At 39.2% G+C, this 19,946-nt stretch overlaps 2 protein-coding genes across 8 annotated transcripts in view; both read left to right on the forward strand.

Annotated features, from left to right (window-relative positions):
* dlg5a (discs, large homolog 5a (Drosophila)) overlaps positions 1–3,927 on the forward strand; it is a 53,241-nt gene extending 49,314 nt beyond the window's left edge. For both annotated transcript variants that reach the window (XM_066678688.1, XM_066678689.1), the window contains exon 34: positions 83–3,927. In XM_066678688.1, the coding sequence (XP_066534785.1) occupies positions 83–186 (104 nt within the window). In that variant the 3' untranslated portion in view covers positions 187–3,927. The remainder of the gene's footprint in view (positions 1–82) is intronic.
* Positions 3,928–8,234: 4,307 nt separating this feature from the next.
* Positions 8,235–19,946, forward strand: part of kcnma1a (potassium large conductance calcium-activated channel, subfamily M, alpha member 1a) — a 199,379-nt gene continuing 187,667 nt past the window's right edge. For all 6 annotated transcript variants that reach the window (XM_066679541.1, XM_066679542.1, XM_066679537.1 and 3 more), the window contains exon 1: positions 8,235–9,033. In XM_066679541.1, coding sequence (XP_066535638.1) covers positions 8,746–9,033 — 288 coding nt within the window. In that variant the 5' untranslated portion in view covers positions 8,235–8,745. The remainder of the gene's footprint in view (positions 9,034–19,946) is intronic.

The following is a 19,946-nucleotide window of genomic DNA, read 5'->3' on the forward strand; positions in this document are numbered from 1 at the left end:
ACATATATTTGTCATGATATTTCACCTGCTTGATTTAAACGATTGAAATCTTCATACGCTCATGTTTATTTTTTTCTTGCAGGTATTGTCCAAGGAGGCACGTTGCCCTACATTTGCACTCAAATCGTGACTATAGTGGATCAGGAGCAGAGTAAAGTCCTGTGGACTCCGTTGGGTTCTCCCTAGGTGGATGAGCCCTTGCGCTCTTTTTACTGCCTCTCACACCTGAGCTTACAAACACTATGCTTTATACTCGCACTACACACAAAAGGTACTCTACATTGAGCATCACAGATATATAGTGATCCTCTTTTATTCTTTCAAGATTTATTTTCTTTGTTTAAAAAAAAAAAAAGTCTCATTTTTGTGTGAGTGTTTGTATGTGTGTGTTTGAGTGTGACCTCGTGTCCATGTGTGAGCAGATGCAGGATTATAGCACTGAAGTTTTCATTGTTTTTCCTTTGGTCTTCCTGACAGACATCTAATGATTAGTGATGCTACATTTTAAGTTTTGTTTTGTTTTTTAACATTGTTTACAGACGAACCAGTCAGTGATTTATTTAATGTCTGCTTGAATGTGTACTCTCCCCGTATCTTAATGAAGTCATACCATGTGACCCCCTCCTACCCTACACCCATCCTAAAACTAGCCTTTATCCCAACCCACTCGTACCAAAATGGCATGTGTATCTCTGTTTTACACATCACTACATGGACTGAATTTATTGTGGGTAAAGAGTAACTTGTGTTAACCATTTTTGTTTAAATGTAATAATGACTGTTGTTTTGAATCATAGTGCTTTGGGTTGTGATAAACAGCAACTAAGCGGTTTTTACGGGCCAAATGGAAGTGCCTTTGGAGATCTACTGAGCGTATGACAATGGCATGTTGAGGTGAAAGGCTGATGTTTGAAACTCCTCAGATTGCACTCCAGGGCTAGACAGACCACTGTGTTAACATTCTCATAGAGGAGAATATTTATATAATAAAGAACATTAAATGAAAATAAACACATGCATAAAGTACTCAAATACAGTTACACACTAAACCTTTATGTATGCAAACAGATATACATAGATACATGCATTTAAATATATTAAATGTATTTTGACTAGGCTGTCAGCCTAGGACAGTGCAGCAGGTGTCCAGTCAGGTCTTAGCAGGTATAAGCATGTTCATTTTTATTTTTCTCATCTTTGTCTTTTTTTTTTTTTTTTTTTTTTTTTTTTTTTGGGGTCAGTGACTTTTATATGTACCCACTGCAAAACACCATGGAAGGAAAAGATGCAGGGTAAATATAATTGGATCTTGCGCTAAAACTGTTTTAAATGTTTGTCATTGTTCATATATATTTAATTTTTTTTATTATTCAGCAGGCACCGTCATGTCCTTCATTCAGACCAGTAGTCCCACCTCTTATTGTTGTGCCAAAATTCAGTGTGTCCATTTCTTGTATTTCTATTTTGCACTTGCAATGTTATGGACCCTAAACAATAGATGTTAGGTTTTCAGTAGAGGTTGAAAATAGGTACTATACTTATTACTTTAATATGCATTTAAGTGTATCACTCGTTCCATGCATTTCATTACATGTCTCTATTTTTTAAATTAGTAAAAAAATGAATCACTACATTTACATACTTGTTTAAAAAGGGATTTCATATTGCACAGTTTTATCAGAAGAAAAGCAGTCCATATGTTGACTATTGGGTTTAAATTAGGCATTTTGTTTTGAATTACTTTCATGTCTAACTAAGTATGTAAGTAACAAATTTTTAAATAAGAGGGACTCAACATGTGGGTTTTTTTTCTTTTAGGACAAGTGACTAGATAACAGGTACTGTTATGATTGGGATTTTGAATATTAAAAAAAATATTGATTTGTATGAGATGTTAAAGACATTAACATGAGAATAAATGTCATTTTTCTGTATCACACTACATTAACCTATGAGTCAAAATGGTGATTGAAAGATATTCATTATACGTAAAGAGAGACTCCCTCTCTTTCAGCTAGCAAGATTTGATGCACCCTGTAAGAAAACCAATACATGTGTGTTAGATTGACAAGTGCTGTAAATGAACAGGAGCTGTCCTGTTGGTAGCTGGTCTTTTTAAGGTGATGGACTGACTCTTACCATGAGGACAACAAGGAAGATGAGTTACTGGAACTAAGGCTTTAAACATACTTTTAACTCCCACTCTACTGCAGGGGAAGACCTTCCTTATTAGGAAGACCTGTCAAGATAGGGTCCGAGATGGGTGAATCTTAATATTCTATTCTATCTACGGTATCTTTTCCAGGATATTTTTTTTAACTAAAATACCTGTCTCATGGAGCTGAGCTACACTGCAGCTAAAGACATAATGTGTGTGGAATTTTTACCATGCAACAGTAGAAGAGGTTTATTTATTTTGATCCACATTAGTGGTGGTGAGAAGACTGAACAGCTATAACAGGGAGTCACTCCAGTGAAATAAATAAATATATATATATATATTATATAAAAATAAAAACATTGACACTTTTTGCTAGTAAAGTGTGTGTCCCCTCACCCCTTTACTGCCACTAATAATCAATCAGAATAACAGTTTAATCTTTTAAAATACATATGGGTTATTCCATGTCATCTCAACGTTCACCTGTCTGCTCATGTGAAGTGGTTTTTTTTTTTTGTTTTTTTTTTTTGTTTTTTTCTTAAAAAAATAAATAAAAAAAATTACAGGTTACCTTATGCAACTACCATTATGCATGCCCTCATGAGAAAGCTATGATTCAATTTGTATACATTTAATTAAATGTTAAAAAAAACACTAAGCGAATTTAAAGACTACAACATTCAAATTTTATTTTCTAGAATATTACATTAATAAAGTTTATAAACATGAGCATGACGTAGCAGCTCAGGAATGAGTATAAACCAATCACATTAAATATATGTAAATAAGGGTTTCGGAACAGCGCTCTCGTTTGACCCGCAGGTATTTTATTTCTCTTGGTATTATAGTGAGGCAAATTTTCCAGATCTGCCAAATAAACTGTATAGGCTCCAGAAAAGCATTGCTGCACAATTTAAGGTAGAATTTAAGGTGGTGTAAGATGTGTTATTGGTGAGGTTGTGTGTGTAGGCTGTGCGTGCACACCGAAAGTGACACCGACCGCAATTCATTCGTTTTCAGTGAGAGTCAGTAACACTGGGTGACTGTGAGCGATGCGAAATGGGCGAATTCAGTGACGTGATGAAGCTGCCTGCTCGTGTGTAGCGCTGGACACGCCCATCAGCGACACATCTGCTGCACGGGCGACGATGAGCGAGTTTATGACTTTTCGGTGTGCACGCGCAGCAACCTTTTCAAATGGATATTTAGAACACACTGAGCAGCGAAGCTAATTGGTTTCTTTTTTGAAATACCATCTCCACCTTTAATGGCACAGCAGGAGTTTGTAGATTTAGAAGTTAAGAAATTGAGGTATATTGCAGGGACTACCACGAAGCGGGCGTTTCCTAATTCAGACTTTTCTTTCAGCTTAAATATTAGTGGTTACGTTAGATATTCGACCATTTGAGGTGGAATTGAAAAATAACTGTGTTTAAGAACCCGGGTCCCAGTTTATTGTGGAACTGGAATTTCGAGTGAGCTGATTTAGACATCCTACAGTCCTCAAACACAGAATAAATTAATATATTGGTCAAAAAGTCATGACTAGCCTAAAGTGGGAGGCAAATTTTGAAGACGCCGTCTTAACCTGCCATTTTAAAGTGGAACTGACAATTTGAACAGGACCATTAACTAATATTATACCGGGAGTTTATTATTTTGACTGTTATTAACTTTGTCTGCTTTTCTTTACACGCAGAGTTTGTAAAAGGGATATTTAATCTGCGTAGATTTCCTTGTTAATTAAAAGAAATAGAAAATGAAAAGTGAATTATTTTTTATTTCATTGCAAATAAATAAAATCACAATGATACAAGTAAACATGCAGTCTTTTATTTTTCTGCACAAGATGTAATTTTTAAGACATTAAAGGAACACTAGGTAAGTGTGTTCCCCCCCCCCCCCCAAAAAAAAAAAATATATATATATATATATATATATATTTACAGCACTACTGAATTTAATTAAAACCATTTTTTTCTGTGCTGAGCCCAGGATAGCAATGACAAAGACTATTCTCTCTAGGTCATAAGCATCATAATGATTTTGAAGTTGTAATTTTAAGGTTATATTATGTGGCGTTCCTTTAACTTGGAGCAACCTTCCCATCCTGTCGCAGGAAGTAGTAGTACCAGTATTTTGTAAACAGTAAAGTTTTTGCTTAGAGGGCAAGAGTTCAGACCAACTTTACTAGCTATTTTCAGCACCAAGACTCCCCACACACCTAGAGGAAAAACCTCTTTCTTCCTATAATCATGTAGTACACATACAATCATACAATTGCACATATTGCTGTGAAAGATGGTACTTTTCTCGCCATGTCTAAAATGATCTCAGAGTAAATTTTCATAGACTGCTTCCTGACCTCTATTAAAAGGTGTTTTGTCTGTGTTATTGCAGTACACCTTCCTATCCGCTAGAGGTCGAACCTCGAATCCCCACAACAGTCAAGATTCAAGACATGACCTCCAAGAGCTAAACAGGCGGGTCACAGCAATGTAAACATGTTTTCTCTGCACACACACGTACTGGTGCCAAAACAACTATTTTAACAAAAAAATCGGAACGGAAAAATACCAGATCTTGATATTTTACAGTTTAACTGTACCAGTAAAAAAGTGAAACAAAATAGCCTGCTGTATATTTAGCTGTAACAGCAAACATAAAAACAATAGAAGCATGTTGCTTTACATGCCTTAAGTTGCATTCACGGTGGCTTCATGAGTGGAAAAATAAATCCTTGCATTATTAAATACAACAATTTTAAGATAACATTTTACTGATCCAGAGAGAAACTAGTGTAACAGTACTGTACATAGTGCACAAGAGAAGACATACAGAAATAACAAATAGAGCAGAGGTATAGAAGTGGATACAGAAGTAAAAATTGGTGTAGTGCAACAGTGCTGTGTGATGAGCTCTCGCCCTTCGCTTCCGTTGTATGCTTAGCTGAACCTAAGTGTGCTTTTAGGTCTTTTACACCTTTATTACACATGGGAAAAAATGGGAATTTTTTTTTTAATTCATCCGAGAATTAACATTTACGTTTCGGCATAGCTGCTCCAGATGAGGGTAGCTACATGAGCTTTGCCTGACGTAAACAAGGACTACTGACGTGCAGACTGACCAATTAAATGTTTACAGTGAAGGTTATCGACCAATAACGGTAGCTCTACAGTCAGACCGTCCAATCAGAAGATTTTAGGCTACTTCACCACGCCCCATTCTCACTCAAGCGAGCCAAACGGCGTAGAGGAGGGCGGAACTAGTTTGTGAACGAAACGCTTCTTGAAGTTCTATGTAAGCTCTAGAAAAACAAAATCCCGGACGTTTGTGAAATTCCTCCCGGACCTTTTTTTAAATTTACAAAAGAGGACATGTCCGGGTAAAAGAGGACATCTGGTCACCCTAGTCTATTTACATGAGTTCTGAACACCTGACATATACAAGAGCAGCCTTAGCAAAGATTGCATGAAGACATATAAGTGATAAATGTAAGAAGTGACAAAAACGTAAGTAGGATGTGAAGCTTTGGTATGTAAAGCTTATAACTGTCTATCCAATATGCACACAGTGCAAAGCAAGCCACTTTTAGTATTTCATTGGACTTGATAATTCAAACAAATTGTAAGATTTATTATACATCCTGCATATTTTTTCATGATTTTTTTATTAAATACAATTTGGTTTTAGGAATAGATTTGCTCAATCAGGTTCCAGATGAAATCTTATGGTGTAAGAACAATATGCCACTTTGCAATCAGATTTCATTTAAATATCTTCCCCCATGTTAATTTTCTTCCAATAAATAATCCTACTTGGCAATATATACCACATAGAATATCTCATCTAGGAACCAGCTCAGAGTTGGCTGTGTCTGAAACAAAATGAACAACACTGACGTCTTTCTGATCTTATGAGTCAATGTCTCAAAAAGCAATTTTTTGATTTTCAAGTAACTGTAACCATTTTTAAAGGCAACATCTCTGATTGTAGATAAATGCTGTTGCTCTCTGGTTTGTTGCGTGTGTTTTTGAAGTTTTTGCTGTTTGAACCTATATGAATTTAAATAAGATCCTGTAAGTCTCTCTTCTGAAGTTCTAGAGTTCACTGGTCTGCATATAGCTTTGTTCTACTGCTTAACATTTCCATATACATGTACTATAATGCACATGTGTAATAGCCAAGTGCCCTTGGTTATGCCATTGTTGATTAGCTGAGCTCAGCCATGTGGATGAAGACACCTCCTCCAAGCTCATGTCCTCGTTTGCCTCATCTGCTAATTTCTGGCCTCCAGCTCCCTCTTACATTGCTATGCTTCATGGAAGCCTCCTATATGTGCTACTATAGCCCTCCACTTTATTCTCCAACACAAAATGTCCTCCAAGTCCCCTTACACTTCTTTTAGTCTCCTGCTGGGGTATCTGTTTCAAGACAGCTGCTGACAGATCATCTGAACTTGAGAAGTGGCGAGTCTCTCTGATAGCAATCTTTCTAGTTAGGCTGACAAATAGCACATATCTCTGCTATAGCTGAATATCGAGTGATTGATTGGCTACCTTTAAGCTAAATAAGTCTGCCCATGTTAAACTGTGTATGGAAAGTTGCGCGCTTTGAGCTGTCCATGGATTACCACCTAAATGACTATGGACTAGCAGCATCTGTTGACAGTCCGGCTCTTTTCCATGGGAACGGGTTCCTCAGCCCTTTAAGCTGACAGCTGGGCAAAGCTTCCAGGAAGATGATCAATCCTGGATCCTATTGCCTTCCATAAATAACATGGTAGTACATGGTCTGCAGTAAATGCCATCCCTACAAACTAGTGAGGTAGTCAAAAAGTACTTCTCTTCAGACAAAATTGGAAATACAGTGTCAAAGACTTCCATTGGCATAAACAGATCTGCAAAACAGCAGACATTAAAATTAGGTATTGGGCATTCGATATAACAATGCCCTCAGTAGGTTGTGGGTTATATGACTTCCTTCTTTATTTCAGAGGCCTTGTATACTTGTGCTGTAAGCTTGCATTCCCTTAGTTGCCCAGTAGGGGGCAAAATATTGGCGTCCACTTTATATTGGCCAAGTCATGTCTGCCCTCTGTAGATTATAGATTATAGCAAAGAACATTCAAAACTGATACAAAAACTTTGCAACATTAGATTATTCCGATGTTAGATTGTTATAAAGAGCTTTGATAAAAGATGCGTTAATGCTTCATAAATAATAATAAACAAACTTCGAAGCCACAGTATATTTTGACGTTAAACAAATGAAACGGCCTCATGTAAAATCATGGTTTTATTTCCACATTTGGCTTGTCTTTCATTATTCAGCTTTTTAGATTAAACATTGAAAGATATTGTTTCAGCAGCTGTTTGGGTTTAAAGTCAGAATCTCTCTGACTAAATAAAAAACATTAAGATTTTACATGGCGCTAAATCTTCACACTTCATTCATGTTTAGCTGTTTTTTTTATTATTATTTTTTTATTTTAAGTGTTCTTTTTATAATTAAATGGAAATACAATTAACGAAAAATGGCCCTTTTATTAAGTCGTTTACGATTTATTCTGTTTATAATGTGACTTAATTAAAATATTTAGTGACAGATATACGATTATATTAAACGTAATTATTAACATTGCAATACAAAAACAATAATGATGGGTTTTAGTAAATCTGCTCAACAGGTTAAAACAGCTGGTTTAATTCTGCAGGGTGTGTGTGGTGGAGTGGTAAAAACAACACACCGACACCAACAGAGCTGTGAGATATAGCGGATTATTCGTAATGAAAAGTCTATACCAAAGAACTATGTGCGTTTTCATCCTTAAAAAAATAGCAGAAACACACACAGACACTGGGCAGCACGACTCTCCAAAGCCTAGTGAAATGAGCGACTGTTTTCGAGTGGAGAGATTTGAACATCTTTGATTCTGATGGCTTTGCTCCGCCTTCAGAACCTGTAAATCTGTCATAGAGAGAGAGAGAGAGAGAGAGAGAGAGAGAGAGAGAGAGAGACGCTCGCCAGATCAGCTGTCACGGAGCGCTCACCGTCACTGGGGCAGGCTTCAACTCTGACCAGCGCTGGAGAGACTCTCTTCCAGCCGAGAAGATTAACGCGTTTAATTGTGATTATTAAGACGCGTCGATGAGAGAAAACGCTGATGTGCCTCCTTTGAGATCGTGAATGGAAGACTGTGATCTGGGAATTGTCTTAGACCAAAACACGGCACACGGAGAGAGAGAGAGAGAGAAAGAGAGAGAGAGAGCGCGAGATGAGCGAGGGGCTGTAGTGCGCTCGCGGGTTTGAAGATTTTTTGGGCAAAAACAAAGAAAACAACGACACGATGAAAACGTAAGTCGTCGTTCACGCGTATTTAAATGTCTCTCGCGGAGGCGCGCAGCCTCGCTCCTTTTCTCTCGTTTCCCACCAATTTTGGCTAATTCTTCACCATATCTGTGTATCGCTGGGCTTGAGGAGAATCGTCTAGAGAGCGGGCACTGAAGGAGAAGGGCTTGTTGAAGCAATATGGCTGATGGCCCGGGTTGGGGGCGCTGGCAGCCGCTCTCCAGAGCTTCTTCATGCTAGCTGTGGCAGATGGCAACGTTTCCTATGGCAGCAGCGGCTCTAGAATGAGTAATAATATCAACTACAACAGAAACACGGACTCCTCTGTCTCTATATCCAAGATGGACGTGGTCATCCCGTTTTCACCAGACGTACCGTGTGACAACAATGGTCAGCGCATGTGGTGGGCTTTCCTCGCGTCCTCCATGGTGACGTTTTTCGGGGGTCTCTTCATCATCCTCCTGTGGAGGACCCTCAAGTACCTGTGGACCGTCTGCTGCCATTGTAACATCAAAAACAAGGTAACTCGCCCTGCTGAGTGTGCTGGTTGTAGGCGTTTCATCGTGAAAGATTGGACCTGATCTTCTCGGCACCACTTGTTTGTCATTGTGCGCACTGTGACCATGTTCATCCATTCTCGTCATGTTGAGAGACGTGGAACAGAAAGGCCTTTGCCTACAAGCATAATGCGTCCGTTTGCAGGCAGGGTGTGAGCTGTTGGATGGACCAGTACTGATTACCTTTACCATTTAGGCCTGAGGGGTTCATTCAAGAAATGTCTTGATAACACTCATCCATTTCAGATACAGCATATGGAATGGCTGTTCACTCAGAACCAGGCACATACATCAGTTTTGTCAACAAATGCTTTTGGCAGAATGATGTGTGTGTATTTCTGTGTATTATATGTATAAATGAGGGAGATGTGGATTTATGCCCACCATATGGTACAATGGAGGAATTACAATGCAGTATTTACACAAATATCAGGGCCAGTTGTGACAGCTTGCGGACAAAAAACATATTGCAGAGAGCTGCTGTGTTGACCTACATACATAAGAACCTATGAAAGACAAATTATTTAAGTGGGCTAGAGCTCCGCCTCCTCTTTTACATATTAGGTAGTTTGTGCTTATGGAATCCCCCCTTTATGTGAAAAAGTGACATCTGATTATATTTAATTAGGAAAAAAGCCCTTTGGTGACATCATGTCGTCAGAGATAGGGGTGGGGAAATCCGTGATGTGCTGCATCTATGTGTTCTTCACTCTTATGCACCGTGCTCCTGCATAATGACGTATAGTCATCCCAGCAGGAGGCTGCAAACAGGCACATCATCAGTAGGCTGCATTTCATACAGGGATTCACACAGCTGTTGCTTTCAGTTCAAGCCTTCTGATGGCGTTCTGCAGTATCTAAGCCAAAAGGAAAACAGACAGGCTTTTGGAAACAATGTTTTCTCTGCTCTTTTCCATTTACCATCAATGCATTTTGTAGCTTTGTCTGTTTTTAACCACGAGTTTAAAAGGGCAGTGGTGTACTGTGTATCAATCATATGAAAATTTGGATGTGTTGCTGATTTTTGACGTGATATGATAAACAAAATTCTATATTGGCAGCAGGCTTAATGTAGTTTTTTCTGTAAACATTAGTGCACAAAGTTGTTTATTTACTGCGTTTAACAGACTGAGAAAATTGGAACTGTGTTTAAACCTTTGTATATTGTATGTTTTCCATTACATTAAAATATGCCAATTTATTAAATTCTGCAAACAAACAGTAATTACACATAAACATGGACAGAGGCATGCTCTCTGTAAAGCGTGTAATTATTTTCGCTTAGAAAAGTGACCAAATACACCATTAGGTGCTTAAATTGTGCATGTAAGTGTAAACATTTTTCTGGATATTATGAAAATGCAGAAAGGTCTTGGGAACACTGTTGTCATAGACGTGAACTATTTTTTGCTAGGTTTAATATAAACAGACTTATGAAGGATTGGAATAGAGAATAGCAAACAAGGTTTAATTTAATCACATGAGTAAGGCCTTTGACTCAAACACCTAAATTCAGCTGCAGTTTTATCTCCATTTACATCTGGTGTCTACAAAAGAGGCCTGGCACTGTTTGAAAGCCTAAGCCGTTTGCTGTATGTAGTTTAGTGTTTGTCTTACAGCTATGTTCTCCCTGAAATCATGCTGAAAGATATATGACGAAGTTACAATGCCCCTCGCTGATGTGAGTCACTCTCTCGCATTCAGATAGCGCTGTGACGGACTTGTTATTTATTTAAACAAAAAGGGTTAATGACGTCTGTGAAGTCTCCAGTCTTCATTACCTTTTAATTACCTACATGAACAAGCGTTCCAACAGAGCAAGCAACCCATCCGAAATTGACACCCATGCCTCAGCCTCTTCAGATGGAAGTTGTTCAAACACAATCAGGCTCGGGCGTCTGCATTAGTGAATGAATGTATTAAAAACCTTCCATCACTTTGCCAGGCTTATTGAGGAGTCAGAGTTGTCTCACAAATGCAGATGACACATTTCATTCAGTTTGCAATTTGACTGTGCTATTGCTTGGTAATTGTGTGTTAGATGGATACCCGCGGCTGGGCCATTAAGAATGCAAGACACGTCTCACCAGATCCTGTTTCTAGGAGAACATGAAAATGGCGGTGAGGAGGATAATCACAGGTGCTGGTGTGTTTCCTGGAGGAAGGAGATTCTGGCAGGGTGACTCTTTGCCGAGGCTTTGACACTCGGGTACAGGGGGACGGTGCTTGTTAGGAGCATTAGGAGGCTGAAATGCGATCTCCAGCACAGCTGACTGAGGGCTGGCTTTCTTGGCATGGTACTTGTAATGGCAGGCAGGCTGCTGGAGGCATCTGCTGCTCAGATGAGCAGAAAGACAGATCCCGTGGCATGTCCTCGTCATAACTTTGCTACATTTGTCATATAGCACCAACTATGCTGAAATGAACGCTGCTGCATGTCAATGATACTCATGACCTAGTAAAGGTACTATGTAAGACTCTGAAATAATAACAGAGGGCTCTTGTTTATAGCACATGCCATTCCAAATATGAAACTGTAATATGATTTTTACTATTGATGCTGTCGATCACAGTCTTGTTGTAATATACGGATAGCTTCCTAAAGGATATACACAGATCAACCATAACATTATAACCACCAACTTGTTTCTATACTCACAGTCCATTTACTTATTCTCTCAGTTCCACTGTCCACAGGAGCACTTTGTAGTTCTACAGTTAAAGACTGGAGTCCATCTGTTACCCTTTATGCATTTTTTGCCTCCTTTCACCCTGTTCTTCAACAGTCAGGACCCCACAGGGTAGGTACCAGCACAACACACATTAACATATCGCTGAGAATGATCTCCCACCCAAATCTTACCTGCTCTGTGGGGGTCCTGTGGGTGGTCCTGACCATTGAAGAACAGGGTTAAAGGGGCTAAATAAAGCTTACAGAGCAACAAATGGACTATAGTCTGTAATTATAAAACTACAAAGTGCTCCTGTATGGTCAGTGGAACTCAGAGAATGGACAGTGAGTGTAGAAACAAGAAAGCTTTGTGTGTCTGTGTGTGTACACACCTCCGATCAACCATAACGTTATGACCTCTTCCTTGTTTCTACACTCACTGACAGTTCCACTGACCATGTAAGTATTTGTATACAACAAGAATGTATGATTAGAAAGGAGGTAAAACCTCACGTCAATGTTTATTTAATTAATTAATTAATTTTTTATGGTGAATACTTTTCCACCAAGCCTCAAATCCTCTCAGACCTGATGTAGTTTGATGCAGTTCATTTATATTTAGTGAGTACAGATCTTCATGTGTCCAAGGACTGAGGTTTGTTTGTGTTTAATGCACAAGGGGATTGAAGAGATGCATACTGAGTGTGTTCATTAAGTGTGTGTGTATGTGTGTTTGTGTGTGTGTATGTATGTATGTGTGTGTGTGTTCCCCTCTCTTTCTTGGCAACATGTTGGCAGCCTTTGAGTCAACAGGTGAACAGCACACACCCAAAGATCAGCTGTCCCTCTTTTTAACTCCCGCACATGGTCTTTGGACTCTGAATTGAGTTTGTCTAATATTTTCATATGACTTGAAAGTGTTCATAAAATGTGTTTCTTATATGATAAATGTGAACAATAATGAATGAGTGAATTTTTACATTCAGTGATATTTGGTCATTAATGAAACTCTGTGCAGAATTGTATGAGTTTTGTAATTATTTATTAGTGAAGAATAGCTCATTTCCATTTATTTATTGATCAGTTTTAATACCACGATTATGTGAAAGTGTTCTCTGCCTAACCCTGCTTGTCCAGAACCTGTTGATGTTTGCTTCTTGTGAAATCATGAGTAATAATAGGATATAAAATAAAATAATGATAGGAGTTTACCTCTTTTGCTGCTGTAACAGTCACTGCTTTTCTGGGTAGATGTTAGTCATTTGACTGCATTTAGCCACAGGAGCCTTAATCAGGTCACACACTGATGTTAGATGAGTCCTGGATCACAAAAATATTTAAAAATTATTGTATTGAACTACTGTGAGGAGTTGGTGTGTTCTCCTTGTGTCTGCGTGGGTTTCTTCCGGGTGCTCCGGTTTCCTCCCACAGTCTAAAAACACACGTTGGTAGGTGGATTGGTGACTCAAAAGTGTCCGTAGGTGTGAGTGAATGTCTGAGTGTGTGTGTTGCCCTGTGAAAGACTGGCTCCCCCCTCCAGGGTGTATTCCTGCCTTGCGCCCAATGATTCCAGGTAGGCTCTGGACCCACCGCAACTCTGAACCAGATAAGCTCTTACAGATAATGAATGAATAAATAAATGTATTGAACTAAATTATGGTAATTATGAGGGTTGAATTCTTTCATTTTTTAAAAACATTCTTGTTGTTTTTACACTGGCTAACATTTGGTATTTTTTTGGCAGTGCTGTTAATTGTGAATGAGTTTTTTTATTTATCACGATAGCAGAGTACCCATTTTATGAGCTCAAAATGTATTGACCCATGTGCAGTTATTTTAAATGGCTGATAAGCCAAAGGTATGGTGCTGGTAACACAGTGAAACACTATTTGTATTGTTGTAATGACTGGAGGAGGCCGTGTTATAGCGCTGGAGACAGACCTCATTTTGTGGTGACATTTGTGTGTGTGGCCTGCGGACTGGCAGTTAGACTGAGTTCTTGCTGCTGTGCCAACGATGGAGCCTTTGCATTTCTGTCATTCATTGTTGATACGGGTCTGGTATGAGCATGTAGTGAAGGAAGAGAATGACCAGGCTTCACTGCTTAAATCATGACCCGCGTCTTCTCACTTTGGCGTCTGTTATTTACATAGGAACAGGGTGTGTTCCCGGTATTCTTTGTGCACATTAATATTATTACTAATGTAAATGTGAATCTAGATGAAATTTTAATTGGGGTCACCTGTTATGTTTTGTCAGTGCACATACTGATTATTAGTATTTTAGGACACTGATAAATGATATTTAGGTCCAATATATTTATTTACCATATATTTGATGTTGGTAGTGTGAACACTTTCAAGATCACAGCTTATAGTAACAATTGAGTGGTTATGTGGGGATTAGAGAGTTTGAGGTGGGAGGACCCTGTGTGTCCTGTTGTGTCACCATCAAAAGTAATTAACCTCTCGGGGTGCTTGTTCTGAGGCAAGTGGACTGCTACCCTAGCATGTCCTAGGCTACCATGTTCTGAGCTGTGTAAACACAGATAATGTAAACAGTGCGCAGTTCTTGGGTAAACCAATTGCCCTACAGAAGACCTGTCTAGAAAGTTTAGCCTTTACTGGTTTACCAAGTTTGTGTTTGTGCTTGCAGCACTTCTGGTGAGCTGCTTAGTTGAGGCTGTGGTCTCAGGGCCTGGTCTCTGGAGAAGTATTGTTTAGCTCTGGTGGGAGCATGGCGAAATGGTGATGCAACAGGTAATATCACTGTCACACAGTGCCAGGGTTTGTGGGTTTGAGTCCCTCTCCGGGTGACTGTTTGTGAGGAGTTTGGTGTGTTCTCCATGTGTCCGTGTGGGTTTCCTCCAGGTGCTCCTGTTTCCTCCCATGGTCCAAAAACACACAGTGTTAGGTGGATTGGGTACTCAAAAGTGTCCATATGTGTCAGTATAAGAGTGGATGTGTGAGTGTATATTGCCCTGTGAAGGGCTGGAGCCCCCTCCAGGGTGTCTTTCCGCCTTTCGCCCAGTGATTCTGTTTAAGGTCAAGACCCACCGTATCCCTGACCTGGGGCTACAGACTATGAATGAATGGTTGGAGCATGGATTTCAATTAGTTATGATGAGGAATTATATTTATATTATGCTACAATGAATAATGAAAAGTTAAATTTGCTCTGCTACTAAACCATTCTAGAATTTTTAGATACAAATTATTTAGATATTTAATAAATAGTGTTAATCCACACATCAAACTAAACCTTAGTTTCAGGAGATCATACAATCTCCTGCCATGCTGTTAGGTCTTCTTTTCCTGGTCCATGCACTATTAATAGGGCTATGACACCTCAGGAAAGGTTGAAAAGGAATGCTATGGTTGAATCTGTGAAAGAGCTTGAGGGAGGGTTTCCTCTCAGCAGGGCCAGCCAGCAATGAGCTAAGCTCCTGATCCAGGAGCAGGGTCCACTGGCAGGGGAAAACCATTAGCATCCTCTCTTTCAGATCGAGCAGGCATGCTGCAAGGCTGAGATAGCAGTGCCGCCAGCCCTGGAGCTCAGCAAGGCCAGTCTGGAGCCTGTGACCTGCACAGACAGCTGCTTTAGCTGCTGTTGTCCTTGAAGTTCCTCATGTGAGTGGAGGTTTTCTCAGCTTGGTGATTCTTGCTAGTGCCCCCACTGAGCCCTGGCTAATATTAATTGGTTTTCCTGATTAACCTCAGTGAATGTTTGCTCTGAAGGCAAGAGGATTGAGAATAGTTTACATTTGTCAAAATTAATGGACTGTTTATTGGCTGTGCCAGGTTACTTTTTAAAAGACATGTTAAAAGAAAAATCCTCATTTTTTAAAAATTTGATATCACATATTAACCTTTTATATTCTGATGATCTGCAGTTCATTACCGTGTGTTAATAACATAATACCATACACATTAGCAGCATATTAACTTTTGAATAATTCATAGGAAGTACTGAATAATTCATAGTAATTACACACAGTATATAGTACCAAATACTATAATTTTTATTGTTCTGCTAAATAATCCATGAAAAACACCCTATTTCTGGCAAATTGAAAGTATTTTTGTTATCTGCAGTGGTGGAAAGTAACGAAGTAAATGTAATTTGTTACTGTACTTAAGTACTTTTTTTGTGTATCTGTACTTTACTTAAGTATTTCCATTTAGGGCAACTATTTACTTTTACTCCGCTACATTTCAATGTAAAATGTCTTACGTTTTATTGAACTACATTATGAAAATCTGCTGTTACTTTAGGTTTATGCGTGAATAAAACCGCAACGTGTCTGAACAAATCTCCCTGCTACATACTCTCCATGTGACACAGTGGCTATGTTGCTAGGAGATGAACAAACACAGTAGTCGCGCTAAAACAAGTGAAAATGTTTCTTCTCCTACAGCCAATAATACCAAAAGCAGGCTTTATTTTTATCATCTCTTTTGCGAATTTGAGACAAAGTAATCTCTCATTGTTCTCAGCACCGTTATGAATTTACAAAATTATTTATATCGTTTAGTATTAGGCTGTATCTGAGTCATCGTTAAGTACTATTCATTCATATACATCGTTTACGGATCTGTAGATGTCACTAATCACTCAACAAGAGCGAGAGTCCATTGGAGATTCATTAAACACAATAAGTAAAGCAAGGTCAAAACCAGAAGAAATACTCCAAAACACAGAAATCAGTACAGGGATGTAAACAAGTTCAAAAGACAAAAACGAGTATCAGGTCAGAAAATCAAAACTGTAGCCTGTTAAAAAAAACAGGTGTCTCAGAATTGCAGAAATCAGTCAAACTATGCTCTGCAACTATGTGGACAAAACAGAGCTTAAAAGAACACTATGTAATATTTCTACCTCAAATTACAGCTTCAAAGTCATTGTGATGCCTTACTGACCTGTAATAGGCAGAATAGAGTCTTTGTCCTTGCTAGGGCTCAGCACTGCGGAAACTGCACTGTGTAAATAAAAACCACCCCTTTCCTTCCTCTCCCTACCAATTTCAGTACAATGCTGTAAACTAGAGGAAGCCCCAGGAGCAGAAAAAAAAACCCAAATCTTGCCCAGTGTTCCTAAATGAGTAAAAAAATATATACTAAAGTGTCCTATGCTGTTGTGAAAGTTTACTTGTGCATTCGTGTCTGTGTTGCTCTGCAATTACACCACGAAACCACTAGGGCTGAATTTCAAACATCTTCTTCAACCCTGTGTAGTGGTGTGGTGGTATTAGTTTTACAAATCTTTAAAGTGCACTATTTAGGGTGTGTAGTGTAGCAGAGTTATTATTTCTGGACTTCTTTACTTGAGCACCTTGAACCATGTTTGTCTGACTGCAAGTCAGGCCACGCTCCCTACGGCATTGGTTCAACACAGAAACTTAAATTGGGTTTAATACTCAGGAGAGAGCAACCTCTATTGGTTTGAAGGGCAGCACCTTGGAGGTAAGTAATAGTTGATATAATAAATTGCATTTAATCTTTGGCCATTTCTGCTGTGTTCATCTATGTCAGACTAATTAATGACAATCAATTTAAAGACTGGGGAGCCAAGAGTGACACTAGAGTCTTTTCACCTACAATGTGTTAAGCATGAGTCTTGTTACAAAAGTTATAATAGGACTTTAGAGACTTAATACGTCATGGCACTTTTACTTTCAATACGTAAGTACATTTGAAGGTAAATACTTTTGTACTTTTACTCGAGTGTAGACCTACAATGAGGACTTCTACTTTTATTGGAGCAATATTTTACCTTGAGTATCTGTACTTTTACTCAAGTACATGGTTTGTGTACTTTGTCCACCACTGGTTATGTGATGCCATAGAAAAACCTAAAGAAATTAAATAAACAAATGTGAAGGAGCAGGGCTTGACAATAATTCAATATCAATATATATTGCAATATAAATTGTTTCAATAACAATTATATGATTTTTATACAAATTTTCAGTATTTCAATATATATTACTTACAGCATCTTTCAGTGCTGCCATCAGTAAATTGCAATCAATTTTAGTTAGTTTAAAAATATTAATATTGACAAAGCCAAGAGGAGGGTGGCACGGTGGTGCAGCAGGTAGTGTCGCAGCTACACAGCTCCAGGGGCTTGGAGATTGTGAGTTTGACTCCCGCTCCGGGTGACTGTCTGTGAGGAGTTGGTGTGTTCTCCCCGTGTCTGCGTGGGTTTCCTCCGGGTGCTCCGGTTTCCTCCCACAGTCCAAAAACACACGTTGGTAGGTGGATTGGCGACTCAAAAGTGTCTGTAGGTGTGAATGTGTCTGTGTTGCCCTGTGAAGGACTGGCGCCCCCTCCAGGGTGTATTCCTGCCTTGCGCTCAATGATTCCAGGTAGGCTCTGGACCCCCCGCGACCCTAAATTGGATAAGCGGTTACAGATAATGGATGGATGGATGTATTGACAGAAATTAAGAAATATCTTGTGATATAAATTTTGTCCATATCATCCAGCTCTAGGAGTGAAGAATCATTTAAATTAATTTTTTTGTAATTGAAATATCTGTAATTTAAATATCCTTTAGGAATATTTTGAAGCATGAATAATAAGCCTTGAGGTAAATCACTGAAAAATAACCCTATACTTTAAGGGCTTAATGTTCATGATTCTTTCTGTTCATTTGCCTGCCAGTATCTGCAAAACTCATGCACTGAGATGTTTCATTTGGCTCGTGAACATGCTAATTCTTGAGCATTTTTCCTCATGCCTTCTCTCTTGTGTCACCACACATCAGAACCCTCTCCAAGAAAAATGGCAGCGCTCAGGCCTCGAGTGCTCTGAGCTCCAGTTTTGGAATTGCTTTTCTTCCGAAATGTCCCTAATATTTCGCTATTGTGTAGATGAAATTTGGCCAGAGTCTGCAGGGTGTGTGTGTGTGCGGTGGGGGGGTTTCAGCAGAGCCCTTGAGCTGGAGAGGTGGCAGTTCAGAAGCTGATTCGGCCGCAGGCCACCCCTCGGCCCTGCTGGAGGAGCAGCGAGGCTGATTGGCCCACATCACAATGAGCTTAACATTATAATTGGAGCTTTGAGCAGAGCTGTGATGCAGCGAGCTGGATGACAGGAGAAGTGCTGGCTGTGGAGGACGTTCTAATGACCTTCAGGGATGTGGGATGCTTTTCTGCTGCTCACTCATGTGCCTGCACCTCCCCTATGCGCTGAGACGCTAATAACAGGTCATGGCACTGATGACAGGAAATGTTAATAACCTGTTTGGCTCAAAGAACACAATAAATCGCTTTGGTGTGATGAAATGCAAGCGTTTCCATGGGTCTTTAAAGGTTAAGTGTTTGGCTGTCATAGCTTTAAGGATGCACACTTGTTTTGGCTGCTTTCTTTCGATGGCTGTGTTTTAGCCTGCAGCACTGTATAGTGCATTCTAAATTAAACTGCATCTTCCATCCTCCTGCCTTTATACCTGGAATGGTTCTGTTGGCTAAATAAAGATCCTGTTTTATTTTACCTAGAGCCTCAGGGGCCACAGCATTGTTTATGAGCAGAGAAAAATAGTAGGAGTGAGCAAAGGCTTTTGGAAAAAGCGGTGATGTTTTCTTTAAATGACAGGCTGTGTAGGCATGATGTACAGATGTTGTATGGTAGAGCTTGAGTTCACTGTGAACACCTCATTAAAAATGAATGATAATACAGTGCCACATTGTTTGCTGACAGACGCAGGCATTCAGAAGAGACAAAGTATTAATCAATCAGTAGCCTCAGAGCTATTGGGTTCCACAGCTGACCCTCAGGGGAATGGTCAGGCATAATCTGTTTTGTAACATAGGAAGTGTTCTGAGTGTCTGTATACAACTGCCCCCATGCTCCTATGCTGAAAACGTTTCTTTTATGACTAAGTATGAATCTCAAAGCACATTTGAGGTTTTAGCTTTGTTCTGCTTCATAAATGTATCTTTAATAAGATGTAATAATCATGAACAACTTTCTTTTTAGAGAAATTGTCAGTATGGCAGTATCACACCTAACATCGCACAGGTGATTCCTTCAGTTTCTCTTTTTCTCCCATAAAAAAAAAAGACCAGAGTTGAGTAGTTTTGCTCCCTACGTGTCCATGCTAGGTATATCTAACTGTATCAGCATGTTATTGCCTTTAATGTTGGATCAGCATTGAATAATGATGCTATAGATTAAGGGTATTTAAATAAATTACATTAAAGGGA

Source organism: Hoplias malabaricus, chromosome 8 (assembly GCF_029633855.1).
Source record: "Hoplias malabaricus isolate fHopMal1 chromosome 8, fHopMal1.hap1, whole genome shotgun sequence".
NCBI lineage: Eukaryota > Metazoa > Chordata > Actinopteri > Characiformes > Erythrinidae > Hoplias > Hoplias malabaricus.